General features: G+C 38.5%; 2 protein-coding genes across 3 annotated transcripts in view; one reads left to right on the top strand and one right to left on the bottom strand.

Moving 5' to 3' along the window:
- The window catches only part of LOC108975630 (L-threonine 3-dehydrogenase, mitochondrial), a 6,411-nt gene extending 5,629 nt beyond the window's left edge, over positions 1–782 (bottom strand). Inside the window, exon 1 of the mRNA XM_018944253.1 lies at positions 779–782. Within this exon, the coding sequence (XP_018799798.1) occupies positions 779–782 (4 nt within the window). The remainder of the gene's footprint in view (positions 1–778) is intronic.
- LOC108975692 (protein artichoke) lies at positions 148–17,452 on the top strand. 2 transcript variants are annotated; one of them, XM_018944389.1, is made up of 5 exons: positions 148–187; positions 11,987–12,277; positions 12,348–14,847; positions 14,951–15,074; positions 15,135–17,452. In XM_018944389.1, the coding sequence occupies exons 2-5, from the start codon at positions 12,027–12,029 to the stop codon at positions 17,411–17,413; spliced, it is 5,154 nt and encodes a 1,717-aa protein (XP_018799934.1). In that variant the 5' UTR covers positions 148–187; positions 11,987–12,026; the 3' UTR covers positions 17,414–17,452. The 2 variants fall into 2 exon arrangements, with proteins under 2 accessions (XP_018799934.1, XP_018799935.1); XM_018944390.1 differs by lacking the exon at positions 148–187 and adding an exon at positions 7,379–7,423.
- The last annotated feature ends 69 nt before the right edge of the window (positions 17,453–17,521 follow it).

Here is a 17,521-nt window from a genome sequence, read left to right as displayed (position 1 = left end):
TTTTTTTCTTTTTCACAACACAGCATATTTTTCGTATTATCCAATATTCTAAAATTTCACCGGCCAACGCGGCACGATGTGCGGCTATCAACTGACAACTTTTTTCGTTTATGTGCTGCCTGGGATCCGCCTAGATTGGGAAATGTGCGATTACAATAAGAAAAACATATAGCGCACACAGCAATAAGTAAGTGTGTTGTTACTTTTGATTTTTAGAATATTTCATTCATTTGTTTATATTATATATTGAAAACATAAATATGTATGTATGTAAGTATAGGATGATTCTTATACTTTTAAATTTTAAGTATACTCTCTACGGACCTCGTCCGTCCAAAGGAGAAAGAGTGTTTGGTGATTTAGAGTATAAAACCGATGAGTCAGTATTTGGCGGAATATATGTAAATCTAAGTCTGTTCCAGTGACGTAGAAACGACTCACGTGCGAATCGAAGTGTGATTGTTGAGAAAGTTCAGGTGTTTCTAACAACTATGCGTCTCATATTTTTGTTCAAAAAAATAGGAATTGTGTTGGTTATCGCTTATGATTCACTAAATCGTATTACATATAGGTAGCATAAACTTTTCAGTATCTGCTGTCACATATAACCATTTATAAACGAAACTCAAATTTTGTTTTTATGAGTGTTTTCAACTAAATAGTGATTTTAGGTTATTTTGAATTTTAGGTGATGATATGCACATAGCTTTGACAAGCGAACTACCCTTTATATAGTTTTGCATATCGTGTGTGTGTGACCAAATTTCCACATACATACGCATTTTATGACCTTGGCTATGAATTCACGCTTCTGCAAATTTCAACAATGATATTTTGTAATTGGACTACCCTTTATATGCTCAAACATAAGTACATTAACATGTATGTAGTCGTGAATAGGCACCTAAGTGTGCGTGGTTAGTATGACCATGCAAGAAACACTAGAATTATGACGCGCTGTAGTAGTCTAATTCGAACATTATATACGGAGTCTGTAGCCTTGCCTTGTTCAATAATATGTGCAAAATTTCGTAAAGATATCTTTTAAAATAAAAGAGCCTTCCATATAAAAACTGTATTTCGATCGTTCCGTTTGTATGACAGCTATACTCTACGGTATTCGACTGAACTCGTTACGCTGATCATTTAAAATATGTATATATACTTTATAGGATCTCCGACGGCTCTTTTTAAATGTAACAAAGTTTCTTCAGTGTATAAAAACAAAAATAATAATTTATTGCTTAGGACTACGGCAGATAGCAGGTTGTCCTACAGGGTTTGGCAGTCGCTCACATATTCACATAGCATTTTGAAGGTTTTAATGCTTACTTTTTGGAGCTGTACTAACTGAAATTAGTTGCCATAGAGAAATATGCTTTCGATATATAGTATAATTAATTTAAAGTAACGGTTGCCAAAAATCTTCTTCCACGTGCCACGTGTTGCGTGATACAAATTTTAATGGTGTCAATACCCGATGACTTTAGCCTGATTTTTACATATACACACATATATATGTACACATATTGCAAGTTTTGCACGTGCCACGAAATATCTATGCATGCTATTTCTATCTTTTGTCAAATTTTTAAAAACTCATATGCTTGACGTTTTGCAAGCTTTTGCTTTCCTTTGGAACGAAATCATCAGCTATTTTTATCTTTTGTCAAATTTTTAAAAACTCATATGCTTGACGTTTTGCAAGCTTTTGCTTTCCTTTGGAACGAAATCATCAGCTACTTTCAAAGATCTTTATTTTTATGCTGCATTTAATTTTCAAAGACCACCAAGTTATTCGCATACACGTACACATATACATACATTAGGGTGGGAAGGAAAAAAAATTGTTTCGCTTGAAATTAATTGATAGACAGGTCTATGAAAGGTTCTTCACGTATGAGTTTTTAATTGTAATGGAAGCTCTTTCGCCTAATACCATGTTCAGACCGACACTTAATCACGCGATTTCGGCTGTTGAGTGGTTTATCCCACTAATCTTATAAACTTATTAAGATTTCGCCATACAAAAATGACAGTTCAAAATCACTTAATCGAAATGATTTGAAACTGATCCACGCTAAATCGCTCTGTGCAATTCTGATTTTGCGTCATCTACTTGGCAGCACTGAAAATCTATCACATTATCACAGTTGATTTAGACACTACAAAGGGAAAAAATGTAAACAAACAATTTCTTTTAAAGCAATGAATCTAATTTCACCTGAAAATCGTCTTAACAAATGAAAAAATGCATCCATTATTTCTTTTATATGGAAAATATTTAAAAAAATGACGGCTTTTATTTAAGAATACTATATGAGAATCTTTTCTTTTGATAAATATTAAGCGATGTGAATTCTTAAATGACAATAACAGCTGTTTTTTGATCTTTTTAACGGCAGTGAGAACACTGTTGGGTTATGAAATGCTTAAATGTAATCTAATCTTTTAAATTTTCGGTCTGAACATGGTATAACAGTTTTCTCTCTTTCTTATTATCAGCTAGAAAGATTTGTATCTCGGTTATAATTGAAAATATTTGACCCATCCTAACATACATACATACATATGTGTTTAAAATATTTTTGACCCTCATTTGTACAATGTGCCTGAGAATTGCATTCAATATAGCTGTAAATAAAAGAAAGCGAACTTTGCTGATTGTCATCAAGCCAATTATCTTCAATAAATTTTATTGGATATGAAGTTGCGAATTATGGCTGTCTACACCATTAAAGAAGAAGAAGCAGCAGTGCAAAAATTATATACATATATACATATTTATATTTCTAATATTGTAGATACATACATTTTAAAGCCATCACACTTCTATTTGCTTAAAATGCTTATATATTCATGCCTTGCCAACTCGCATTTACGCAGCGACGAGCCCCCAAATTGTTATTGCAAGATTGTGTTTTTGTGGTTCTAATTATAACTCGAAATTTTAAAATTAAAATTAAGTCACAACAGCTGATTCATTGTTGTTTTTCACAACAATTTGAGCACTTTTTTCAATAACTTTGAAAACCAAATATGTACCAGAATACTGTGGCTTCTCGATTTTTTTGTACAATGCGATTTATAAGTAAAATAAATTTTTAGTAAACAATGTGGCGTTTTAAGCTTGGAAAATAACAAAAAATAGTGAAAGGAAAAAATAAAAAAATTCCATAACCGAAACACAATTTTCTTCAATTGAATTTGTATTTTAAGAAACAGTTATTTAATATGCAGTTGTCAAGCATTTAGACACCTATTACTTGGGAGGGTTTCAAATATTTTAGATAATTCAAAACCATTTTAACATAAAGCTCAATATATTGTTCTGTGGCATTATGTGTGCCGTCAATTACTAACATGCTCTATTAAAAGAAAGATAGACAGAAATATAAATACATAATATGTACTTTTACGTACATATTATATACATATGTATATATACACATATATATAAATATATTGGCTATCTGCCAACTCCGAAAATTTCACCTTTTCATAGTTATATAGAAACATATGACAAAATACTACTGTGGGCAAAAAATAGTAATACTTTTTAATTTAAAAATCCATTCGTATTTTTTTACTACGTTGGTATGACTGTCAGTGACATCTGTGCCAAATTACACTTCAAAATAATCATTGGTGTTTATTATACGCTTGTCTTTCTGAAATGCATAAGTGCATTCGATTTCAGAATGTTGGAAAAGGCCTTCGTTGGTAATTCTTTGTCGCGAGCAAGTGTTTTTGATCGGTAAAAATTATTCAAAGACGCACCGCGTGTATGGCCGTGGACCAGCATGTCAATAAAACAAATGAATTTATGCTTGAAAATTGACTATTAACAGCCAGAAATCTTACTGACAACATTGGAATAACGGAATAATGAGTGAAAACCACTTTGAAAGATCATTTAGGCTTAAGAAAAGTGAAAGCACTATTGTTTCCAAAATCACAAATATTTTCGAAAACACCAACGCATTACCGTCTGTAAAACAATGCTTTCCGACTAGTAGGATTTAAACGACAAACAAGTTTTAAGACCGAGCCGTACTCTTGCAGAACCTCCAGAGATGATCTAGTGACGGATGCCCAGAGCCATCTGAAATTGTGAAGGGAGTTGGTGAACCCGATTCCCCAATCAATGGCGATGGGGCAGACGTTCCATTGCCCGACTAGGAAATAGTTCGAATAGCAATTATCTGAAGAACAAGAAAGCGGCGGTTGCCAATGGATTGGCGGCCGAGCTATTCAAATACAGCGGCGATGAACTGATAAGGAGCGTGCATCAGTTTCTTTGTAGAATAAGGTCGGACGCAAAGATTGCTACTTTGGACTGAGTAGGCAATTGAGAAGTAAAATGCTCTCTAGACGAATGATGATCGAACTCTACAAGTCACTCATCATCTCCGTCCTGCTTTATAGTGCAAAGGAATCGACGACGCTACATCTGGTAAGTCGGTGTTACGAGTTTTCGAGAGAAATGTACTGCGGAAGATTTCTGCTCCTTTGCGCACTGGTAACGTCGACTACCACAGTCGATGGAACGATGAGCTGCACGAGATGTTCATCTGAAATAATGGCTGCTTCAGCTCTGACAGTATTCGACGCAGTACCCGCCGGGGGAAACAGAGGAAGAGGAAGACGTCCACTCCGTTGGAAAGACCAGATGAAGAAGGACCTGGCTAGACTTGAAATTATATTTACAAGGTATAAACCGGAAATTGCTTTAGATGTTTTTAGATGTTGATGTTTAGTTTTTAATAGTTTCATTCTGTATTTAATTTCGATGGACTACTAAATTACAAAAAATTTTATTTCATTGTTGTATGCATGAGTACATACGAGTATGTATGTATGTGCATTCAATTTTAGCTTATTGGCAATTTTGTCGTCATTCCCAAAAATTTAAGTTAAACGCTTCCCTGTTTGCCTTTTTTTGCTCACTTTTTAATTGCTCATGTGCTTTTTAGTTTTGTTACTAGATTAGGCGAGTAATCTAGTATTTGAGCGAGTAATGTATTTCATTTCCAAGCGGATGAGAGTGAAATTTTTTGCACAAACTGATCGACAACAACAACAATCGACACATAAACGTAACTACCATAAACATTGAGTTAAATACATACATAAATATATGTAAATGCATTTGTAAGGTATGCATGAGTATGTGTACAACATACCAAGTTATGCGTCCAGGCGTAATCACAACAAATACTCGCAAACAGTGTTGGAAGTGTAAACTTTTCTTTTCTTTTGGAAATGCTTAATTTTCATGGCTGAGAGCACAGCCGCTGACTTTGAAAGTCGTACGCATTAAAATTTAAGTAATTCGAAGGTACCGCCTTGGGACCAAAAACTTTTATAGTGAGTGCGTGAAATAATGATTATAATATATTACATAGACTAGCTGCAGCCTTGTTGTTGCTATTAGGAAATTGTTAGTAGCTGAATTGGCAAGCAAATCGTAAAGTTAGTAATGCAAAAATATATACACATACGAGTTCTGACGAATAATCACATCCATTCAAGTTTTAATACAAAATTATAAAGCTTTCAGGATGTCTTTATTTGTAGGCAAAGAACAAGATGCAAGACACAATTTGGCAGGAAGCATATGCTATTAAATTTTCTTACACTAAAAAGTGATCCATTTCGAGGCTCCCCACACACCAATATGGTCGCCTGAAAGCAGTGAAACGCAGACAAGGAACACTGCACTCCGGACTACAACAGAATGCCTCTTGATGTCGTCCATCGAACACCTACATAGTAAGGCCCGTATGCTCCCAGTTAAGAAGCATAATGAACTCCTCTATAAGCAGTTTCTGCAGAGGTGCTGCTGTGGAAATCATCCCTGCAGTCACCTGCTTAGAGCAGAACCGCTTGCTAGGAGCATCAAGCAGTCCTTCCAACTACGTGGACGACATAAAACAATACGCTCCGGACGCAACAAACTTCAGACAGGTACTGACCGCCATTCACATAGCAGCGATTAACACCTTAACCTACTCGCTCTCAGGAAATGGCGTACTTGGAGTCAAACCACCACCCATTGCAGGCGAAGAGCTCAAGTTGTGGCGAGAATTTGCTGGGCCTAACGTTGGATGACATCGATGACAATTTATTTAATCCTTATCATCCTAACGGGATAAAGTACCTGTGAAACAGCAAAAGCATAGCAAAGATCCATGAATGGTCTCTCGAATTGCTTCCGCATCTACTGTATTTTTCAAAACTGGCCCACAGCGCCCAATTCCTATTCACAGGTCTCAAAAGAATGCTCGCTGGGAAGACATTTTCGGCGAATGAAGAGGTGAACGCCGAAGTTTAGACCTACTTTGAAAGAAATGATATCGAAAAGTTGAAAGAATTTTTTCAAAAGATGTGTTTTACTATGGTAGTTTTCAATTGACATGTTATATTGTTGTTATTGTGCTGCATACATTTGCAAAAATTTGTATCATGATTTCGATTAATTTCCAAGTACTGATCTACCACAATTCAAAATTTACAAAGTTTCTAGTGTCAAATTCATAGTTTAGGTCGTCATACTTGAAAGCGCGTGCAGATGGCCCACAACTATGGCGCCTATTACAGCCACCACACGCATGCGCACACACTAATCGCACATAAAACTGTAAGCACGAGACCGCCCGCTGCTGGTGAGCCAACTTATTTTGGAAGGCATTTAACAACATTTTTTTACAAGCAAATTTTTGAAAATTGCCGCAATTTTGGAAAAGCTCGAGGTTGCAGTGTCTACAACAATACAACACCTAGTACGCCTACACTCAACTTTCAGGCGTTTTGAGTGTTAAGCACTCAAGTGTGTCCATATCGCACACAACATTGTAGACCGCTTGCAGACTGGCTCATTTGTGGCTCATTTTGTTGGCGGATTTCGTAAAAGCGGGAAGCAGACCTGCACTAAAAACCATATGAAGACACATGTATTCTTGTAATAATGGAAACAAAACGAACCGTAAAAAGTGGTAACTAACGCAGAAGCTATCAACACTCATTTTCTTAGGCAATAACTGCGAAGAATTTCGAATCCATGGAACAGTCAGTGCGCGCAGCTCGAACCTTGCAGTTGGAATTTTCTAAATAGTCTAAAAACTAATAAGCATTTGCTGACTTGAAAACTACAAAACAATTATACACAAATGCAAAAAGGATATGTGGATTATGTAATGAAAAAGTAATTCAAATTAAGTGAAAAAACGGTTTTATAAAGCCAAATATATATTTGAAAATAAGTGTCTTACAGTTAGCTAAAGTAAAAGGCTGAAAGTGAAAGAAAAAATTTATGAGCTGTAAAATTTATGCAACCACATAATTATAACAATTTTTGCTGCTTACGCCGTTGTGACCTAAATCGTGTTCCGTGTTAGTTTCGCAAAGGAAAACTGGGTCTGTAAGGGCAAATGTGTTAGCGGCAAAGCGTTGACTCTAGAAAGTGTTTCAAAAAAGAAATTTGGATTTAAAAATACTCATAAAATTTGTGTTAATAACATTTTATGGAAACTAAAACTTTTTGAAAAAATTTTTTTGGAAACTTTTTTTTACAAAACATTTTTTTTAATATATGTTTCAAAAATAAAAGTATTACACTTAAAAAAAAATTAAAAAAAAAAAAAACAATATACAAATTTTATAAAAGCTGTAAATTTATAACTGTAAATCATAACCAGCAAAGAAGCCAAAGTATACCACGTTTTTTGTTTTTGTGCAATTTCTTTTTAATTTGCCAGTGTTGGGGAGAATTAAGTTTTGGCACTTATAAATCAGTTATAAAGGTATAATAGAAACAAAAATATGCAGTAGGTGCAAATTTTGAGGTTAACCAATTTTCGTAAAAAGGATACTAATTGCAATAGTGATAAAATTTTTATCAAAATAAAAAATCACAATCCTAGTTAGGGGTGCTTAAATTAGAGCCAAACTCTAAACGAATGATATACATATAATCTTAATAAATTAAAGCATTTTTCTATCCAGCTGATGTTATATTAAGTTTCCCAAAATCGAGTTCTTGTACGAAAATGTCGCTTATTTGTCCAGATATCGTCACGAAATTCGACACGGATTATTTTCTACAGTAGCGGAGTAATCTTTGAAAAAATTTTTCTGATCGGACCACTATATCATATAGATGGCATACAAACTGAGCAATCAAAATCACGTTTTTTTCATATAATAATTTCTAAGATTATAAATATATTTAAGTGGGTGGTTATATCTTACACCCACAGACGTGTTGACCTTATTCCACAATCATTATTGATTTGTATCTCGATATATTCGAAGAAATTTATTTAAGTACATCGTCTGCCTATCGAACAACTACCATACATGTATGTGTGTATATATGTATGTACCCGCATTTACATACTTGCGAAACGATTGTATATTAATGTACCAACACACACACACATTCAAATTCAGCAAAAAAAAAATGTGTTCAAATCGCTTATAACGTTTTCATCTAGTACAAACATATTGCCAACAGAGGAAGCTTAACTGATTGTGAAAGAGCTGGAAAATAACACACAGAAATATCAAAACAAAAAAAATAATAGTTTGCAACAACAGTAAAAACTACAAGGCAACAAGGTACGCCTGCGCAATAATCGGCATTAAAAGCAAAAAAAAAAAAGAGCAATAACACACTATAAAAAAAACAACAACAACGCGTGCAACGAAACTGTTAACCGCTTTCCAAGATTTTGTAATAATTTTTTGAGCGCTTCCATCCAAGCCATATGTGCTTGTGATATGGGTTTAAGCATATGTCTACATGTGTGTATGTATGACAGTGTGTACCTAAACATGCATAATTGTTATGCTTTTAGTGACGCTTGTGGGTGAAATATACGAACACATGCATACATATGTGAGTGTGTATGTCGTACTTCATGGCGCGATCGGCTCAAGCAACGCTACCCTCGCCACCGACAAACACCTGCTTTAGTGCAAGAGCGCGGATGAAGAAAAACGTTTTAGATATATGTATGTACAAATGTGTAATGCATACACACATATACGCATTCATTAATATATAGGAGGACTTGCACTATGTACGACAACGATTACATCTAACGAACCTTGAAATTATTTTGTTGTCATTTGCGTGCAATTTCTTCTGCAACGAAGTTTCTCCGTAGCTTTAAAGGGTTACACAATTGCTGCTTTGCGATTAATATATTAAGCAGAGTTATTTATTTGAGTTTTATATTAGTTTATTATTCTCAAAAATCCTTCGATTACTATCTAACAAATATAATAATAATGACAGATTTCCCAAAAAATTATTATTTCTTTTGCGAAAAAATCGAAATTTTTGATTTTTGAAAAAAAAAAACAGAGAACCTAAAAAACAATCGAAATTATTCTCAAAAATTCTTCGATAATTGTCTAAAAAATATTTCTACGAAATTTGGCGTATACAAATTTCAAGTCCATCGAATGACTAGTCAAAAATCTTTGACGAAATGACAGATTCCCGAAAAAAAATATTTTTTGTGAAAAATCGAACTTATTCTCAAAAATTCTTCGATAACTGTCTAAAAAATATTTCTAAGAAGTTTGGTGTATAAAAATTTCAAGTCCATCGAATGACTAATCAAAAATTTGAACTTTGACAAAATGACAGATTCCCCAAAAACTTATTTTTTTTCGAAAAATTTGAAATTATTTTCAAAATTATTATCGTTAGTTTCTTATCTAACAAATGTCTCTAAGAAGGTCGTCTATAAATGTCAAGTGCATCGGCTCAGCCGTTTCGGAGAAAGTTACCTCACTGTCAATTCAAATATCTCATTCTGAAAAATCCCTCGATTAATATGATTTGACAATTTAACAAATATTTCTAAGAAATTAATGTGAAACTTTCAAAGTCCATCGAAGGACTAGTCAAAAACTTGAATTTTGACAAAATGACAGATTCCTCAAAAAATTGTGAAATAACACATTACTTTTGAACCGCCCAGTTTTCGGTACTGGAGTGGCAAATTTCCTGAATATTACCTCATGATTTCGAATCCATTTCGAATTTTTCAAATTCACAAGTAGAAATAGCATAATTCCGATTCCATACATGTACATATATTCACCAAATGTACATATAAATATTTCCACAAATATATATAGACTTATCGTTCCAAAATTGCCGATATGAAAAGTACGATACATTTTTTATGAAAATATATTTCAAGCCGAAATACATTAGTATTTTTGATACAGTTCGTCGAAGATTAACTACAGGCGGTTCTACTTAACCGGAATTGATACAGATTTTATCCGGCCAGGGGTTGCTTAGATCGGTAAGTCTAAGTCCGTTCCTTGACCTTTTTGTTTGGCCTTCAAAGAGCAAAACTTCTTTCCTCCGCCTTACGACTTTCATCCCTAAAGAAAATAATTTTCGCCAAATGTGTAACCCTGTATTTACTAGCAAAAATTGTTTTTTTTTTTTTGTTTTACAAAGATGCTTAACTATTGTATAGCGCAACAAATGTAACTTATTGATGTGGTGTCTAAACACAGCAACGTCAATGCGCTTTAGCAGGGCAACAAGCGGTTCCGTAATAAAAATGTATCTGATAGCTAAAACACATAAAAAAATTGTGTGTGTTTGTTGGTATGCCCACAATTTCTGCAAAAATTCGGAACACTCAAGTTCCACATATAAAGATTTTTATCAGTTTGCCTGCCATTAGTTTCAGCGTCTTTCACCAAACAGCAGTTGCCGTCTGTCATTTCACCACTCTCTAACATTTTCTACAAACTTAATTTTTAAGTAAAAAGCAAATAAATTATACCAATTACTTGCTTTAATTGTTTCATAAAACCGTTCTCCTATGTTTGCTGAGCAATTTACTATAAGTGTACATACATACGTGCACATATGTAAATACCTATGCATACTTATACATATGTACATAAATAACAAATTTAATTTCCATACTTGCTTTTTAGTTTTATTCGTAACTTGAACCCTTATACAAGTATACCAGGGAAGCTCGGCTTCTGGTTATTAAAAAATTGTCAGATCTCCGATTTGAACAATTCATTCGGAGATTATAGCGTTGCTTTGCGAAGCAAATCGAACTGGTAGTGAACGAGGTCAAGACAAAATATCTCCTGTCATCAAACAAACAGTCATTGCACTCGCGACTTGGCTCCCACGTCACTGCTGACAGTTATAACTTCGAAGTCGTAAATAATTTCGTATATAGTGGAACCAACAGTAACAGTTTTTTGGTGATAAGGGACGTGTGTAAAAATTCGATTTCTCAAAATCTCAGGGGCCAATTCTCATATATCCAGGCCAACGGTCAAAGCAAAATCGACTTAGCTCGTCATGCAGATCATTTATAAATAAATTACATAGAATCTCCGATGTTTCCTTCTGAGTGTTACGAACTTCGTGACAAACTTCATATACCCTGTTAGGTTAGCTTATGTTTAATGGCTGATCCAAAGATCTAACTTGGACTTTGTGAAGTTATAAAAATATCACTACTGCTATCAGTCATCAGAGCGTCATTTGGCCGATAAAAATTTGCACATATCGTTATGGATGCCGATAGGACAATGGCCTGTTAGAGCCTATACGAATTGGGCGAGGCCAGCGTTACTAAGCATCTCTTACGAGCGTTTTTGGGTTGAAAGGATGAACCTACAGCAGTTGGCGCTGGTTTTGGCAAAGCCCAGCTGTCCAGTAGTGGTTGCCAGCTTTGCAGTTTCCTTATAGGATTATGCCCGATGATAAGGCCTTTGAACAGCTAGACTAGAACTCCTAACTAAGCCACGTCGCAATATTATAGCAACACCGTTATCGTAATTTATGAATTAAGGATTGGTTAGCAAGTGTACATCAAAGAATATGCTAAAATTTAGATTTAGTGACTAAACTTTAGAATATTTAACACTTAGTAATTACTACCAATAACCATGTATTCTGTTTTTTGTACTGCAGCATGTGACCAATTGAACTGTTAAGCTGCAACTCCTACGCCATGAAGCGCAAACGCAGCATCCGAATACCTTGGGTCGTTGTTGCAACGCCGCAAACGAAATATCTTAATTATAATTATACAATATATCAAAATTTTAGCTTCAAACTAGTCGCCTTGCTGCAACACATGCTGTTATTATGGCTGATCATGGCCGCAGTGATGTTGGAGTGCGTGCAGGCCGAAGGTTGTCCGCCCTCCGAGGCCATACTGCCGTGCCGTTGTTCGCTGCGCGGCAAAGAAATACAAATATGGTAAAACGGAAAGAGAAATTCGTTAAAAGTTTGTGTCAATTTACATTTAAATTTTATTTAAATGCTCCAGGTGCTCACACAGCAATTTGCCGCAAATAATGGACGGCATTAAGGCGGTGGAACGCAACATTAAGAGTCCTATCGATGAGCTGGTGCTGGAAAATAACCAACTGCCTGCACTACCCGGTCGCTTTTTCGGCACCTTACAGATAGTGCGTCTAATGCTACGCTATAACAGCATTGAACGCGTCTCTAACGGTTGGCTGAATGAGATGGAAAACCATTTGGTGGAAGTGTACATTGTGGAGCCACAACTGCGCAGCATACCGGTAGAGAGCTTGAATGGCATGATCAATATGATTGCGATCACCATACAATCGGATGAACTAAAACACTTGCCAGACTTTTCGGGGCTATTGAGTCTCACCTATTTGAGCGTGCAGAGTAAATCGCTGACCGAATTGCAGTCGCATTGGTTTCGTCATTTGCCAAAGCTACAAAATGTGCATATAAATGGTGGGCCGCACTTGATACGTCTCGAGACCGGCACGTTCAATGGCTTGATCTCGCTGAAAAATATCGATATTAGTCGCAACGCGCTCAACTGGCTACATTTGCGCGCGCTCAGCCGTTTGCCGAACCTGGTGAGTCTAAAGATGTCCTACAACGAAATTAGCGATGTGGGCATGATGGGCAGAATTGTCAAGGATTTGGAAAATTTGAAGAAATTACGTTTGGATCATAATATTATCAATATTGTGGAGGACGGTTCGTTCGTAGATCTGCCACACCTAACAGAGTTGCATTTGAATGACAACCGCATCACCGAGATAGAATACGGTGCCTTCCTACGCACACCCATGCTAAAGACAATCTATCTGCATAATAACCACATACGTCGTATACATCCCGAATCATTTTTGCAAGCTTCCGGCAGCGGTGTAGAAACGATTTACGCGTACAACAACGAAATCGAGCATGTCAGTGAGCTGCGTTCCTTGCTCGACGCGCTGCCTTCACTCAAATTTCTCGACATGAGCAACAATTATCTCACTGATATACCATTTGGCGCCTTGCGCGGTCACGGTACACTCGAACAACTGCATTTGAACAACAATCTGCTGCGTACACTCGAACATGACGCGCTAATGGCAATGCCGGCTTTGCGCGAGCTACGCATGCGCAATAACAGCTTAACCAACGAACTGCCAATGCCGTTTTGGAACTTACCCGGACTTAAGGGTCTAGATTTGGCGGCAAACAATTTTCGCACGATCGATTCACATCTATTAGCCGGCTTGCCATCGTTGCGTCGACTCGATCTAAGCGAGAATGGCTTGGTAAAGTTGGACGCCAAAACCTTCATACACAATCCTATGCTGGAAACCTTAAATATTTCCTATAATGAACTATCCAGCATACATCCCTCAACACTTCGTAATTTGAATAGACTCTTCGAGGTGGATGCAAGTTATAACCTACTCTCAGATATCATACCTGGACTGCCGAAGATAGTCGAGCGCGTCTCCATGCGCGGTAATGCCATTGCGACACTACCTTTCTCCATCGGCAAATCATTGAGCTTGCCTAACTTACGTATGCTGGATCTAAGCGTGAATCGCTTGGAACAGTTACCGAAGTACAGCTTCCAGGGTATGCCACAGCTGCGCGTGCTCAGCTTGGCTAATAATCGGCTGCGCTCATTGGACGACACCGCATTCATGGGTGTTACACGCTTGGAACTCTTACATCTGCAAGACAACAGCTTGTCACAGCTGGATGAGCGCACGTTTTTACCGCTTGCCGAGCTGCGTAATCTTAACTTACAAGGCAATAAGCTGGAAAGCATTACCGATAATTTATTTTCAAACAATTCACGCTTGGAGCAACTCGATTTGTCTCGCAACATAATACGCACCATAGCGCCATCCGCATTTGAGGCTCAGCGCTCACTAGAGTACCTCGACTTGTCGAGCAATGCGTTGTCTGATATGTCAGTTAGCTTGTCCAGTCTCGTTAACTTGCATGACATAGACCTGAGTTATAACCAGATTACACGCGTGCATGCAGATGTCGTGTCTTCATGGCGTAATGTCGTAGAAATACGTCTGGCCAATAACCTGATTGTCGAGCTGAAACATGGCACTTTCCGCAATTTGCCAAAACTGCAGTATTTGGATTTGTCCAGCAATGAAATTAGCTCGGTAGAGCCGGGTGCCTTGAAACATCTGCCTGATCTACAAGAATTCGTTTTGGCAGACAACAAATTGGTGGAGTTGAAGGATCACGTCTTCGAAGATCTACCGAATTTGCTGGCCTCACATTTCCAATACAATACATTACGGTACATATCACCAGACAGTTTTTTCAACTCGCCCTCGATGATCTTCTTAAATTTGTCTAACAATAACTTTCACAACATGGAAAATATTGGACTACGTGCAATGCGCAACCTGGAGGTCTTAGATCTGTCTACAAACGGTGTGCGTATGATCAATACGATGCCACTGAAATCGCTAAACTGGTTAGTCGAACTGAAGATGGACAACAATCGCATTTGCAAGATACAAGTGAGTACAAAAGAGCCGACTTCTGTAAGTATGACACGGTACTGAAAAGATGAAGATACTGCAGAACTTCAAAATCGAAATAATTTACTTTTTCCCCCTTAAGGGTGGACCATTCGAAACCATGCCACGCCTGCGCGTGCTCTCAATGCGCAACAACCAACTGCGCACCATCAAGGAACGCACTTTCCGAAATTTACGCGGCAATATTGCCATTTTGGATGTTGATGGTAAGTCGCTAGGATTTATCGATATTTTACCAAAAGTTTATTTTCCTTCCAATATTTCAGGCAACCCCATAAATTGCTCCTGTGAAATGCAGTGGCTCTCTGTGTGGCTGCAGGAGACGAACTTCCCATATCCCGGTCCGAAATGTCAAGATGGCCGACTGTTGCGTGCCTCACGCATGGATCGCAGTCTCTGTGCCGGTTTCGAAGACACAAATCAACGCGTTGGCTCGGCAAGCGATAGCAGCTTCAGCAGCGATAATACCAATCATTTGCCGCTGCTCAATGAACACGGTGATATTTTCCAACGCGATTTGCAAGAGGAGTTCAGCGACGAATGTGAGGTTTATGACATAACGCCTGGAGAGCGGCCCTTGGCTGGCGAAAGTGAATACTTTTACGATCAGTATGTCGATTACACACCATCGAACGAGACGAACTCATATGTTAGCACAGATGCGCCGATATCGCACACGCATACAGCTAGTAATTCAGTGCTGAGCACAAAGAAGAAACCGCCAATTAGCGCCAATATTGATCTGAACAACACCATACTGAATACCAACTACTTTAAAAGACAGCCACAGCCAGCGGGCGCGCAAGCCAGTTCACCCTTCACATTCTTTGGCTATCCCATACCGTCGTTGAGTTTGGGACGCTTCTTCGGCGCTGGTCAGCGTGGACGCAAAGACCGTGGTGAGAAGACGAACTCTACGTCGTCTATGCAAACCACAGCGAGCACCACGGAAAGCGGCTTGGCACCATTGTCAGCCACACATCGCATGCATACGCCGCACGGTAAAGTGCGCATGTATCAACCGAACAGCGCTGAATTCGAGAAATATCTCAATCCGCCGGATATGCAATATCCCGACGTGTCGGCCAGAAATCGACAAACTACCACGATAGCCGCCAACGCGGACTCCAGCTCCGATGAGACGACAAGCAGTGAGATGCCAATCAGCGTGTTTAAAACCGCCTTCCGTGAGCCAACGAGTGTGGAGCGTGGTGGCTTTCGTCCAATAATGCCGGAGCATGTGGGCGGTTTTATGCCCGTGCACGATCCGTCGAAACGGCGTGGCGTAGTGGAACCCATACCGACGTCTACAAAATATGCAACGAAGTACACGGAACGTGATTACATACCAATGATACCGGTACACGAGTCTAATAATCCTAGACAAGCCAACAGGTTGCACAATTTAAGACCCACAACTGCGCCCTTGCCCACCACGGCGTTGACAACTGCAGAGTCTGCCAGTGAAGAGTTTGAGTCGCAAACTTACTATGTAACCGAGAATCCAACAGAGCATACGACGCCAGCACGCCGCATAACACCACCATACGTGCCAACGACTACACCAACAACCCCTGGAACTATAATGGAACCAACAACAACCACAAGCAGCAGCACGCGCTATTTGCCACGCAGTACAGCGACCATAGCCACAACACCGACACCTTTCCACACTACCACAACAATACCAAGGAGCATAACAACAACAACTACTACTTCGTCTACAGCGTATACAACCACTGCCAGCCACACATCTACATATAATTTGGGCGATAGTGACACTTTTGACACCGGCGAGTTCTACGACGACTTGGAGGCACAATCTGTTAGCATGCTCAAGCCACCACCGCTTCTACAAACTACCACAGCGGAGACCATATTGTTAATACCACCGCCGGAGGAACATGTCGAGCAGATTAAACGTCACTCTTGGCTAATGAAAACAACAACTACAACAACGCAGGACACACCAACCAACAGTTACAATGATGCAGCCGGTGATGGCAACCTTGTAAGCGCCGAGCCGCCCACCACGCCACTAACTGCCGCCAATGTCTCTCCGCGTCAACCACGCCCAACAGGTGGTCGCTCCATAATCACCAAACTACAAACACCACAAACGCTAAATCAGTATCTACCCACGGCCGAGGAGTACCATCGCACAACGCCACACGCACACAGCAGCAACACATACCTCGATCCGAGCGCATTTGGCGATCAGCAGGATCTGCTGCAACAGCAATTACTAACAGCTGCACATAAAGGCGACTATGCGGGCGCCGAACCGTTGGATGCGGAATCAGTAGATACTGCGGCGACCGCTTATCAGCAATTAGAGCGTACGGAACGTAAGGACGGCATGGATTGGTACTATGAGAGCTTCAAGAAACCGCGTGCGGATACAGCGGCTGGCAGTAGCTTGCGCAGCAGAGCGGATTTCATGGCGAACGCCGGCGCAGACGGCATTAAAATGACGTACTTGGGTTATGCAGGCAGTGCTTGCAGCTTCATGCTCCTGTTAAGTTTTTTAGTATTATTTTCGTGAAAGGTATTTATTTTTAATTATTTTTAACGATTTTCTTGTATCGGAAAGTGTTTATAGTTATGCAAGCCTCTTGCGATAGTATTTTAAAGAAAAGTTATTGCTTTAACT

Source organism: Bactrocera latifrons, unplaced genomic scaffold, assembly GCF_001853355.1.
Source record: "Bactrocera latifrons isolate USDA-ARS-PBARC rearing strain unplaced genomic scaffold, ASM185335v1 scaffold_68, whole genome shotgun sequence".
Classification (NCBI taxonomy): domain Eukaryota; kingdom Metazoa; phylum Arthropoda; class Insecta; order Diptera; family Tephritidae; genus Bactrocera; species Bactrocera latifrons.
This window is presented reverse-complemented; position numbering and strand designations above follow the sequence as displayed.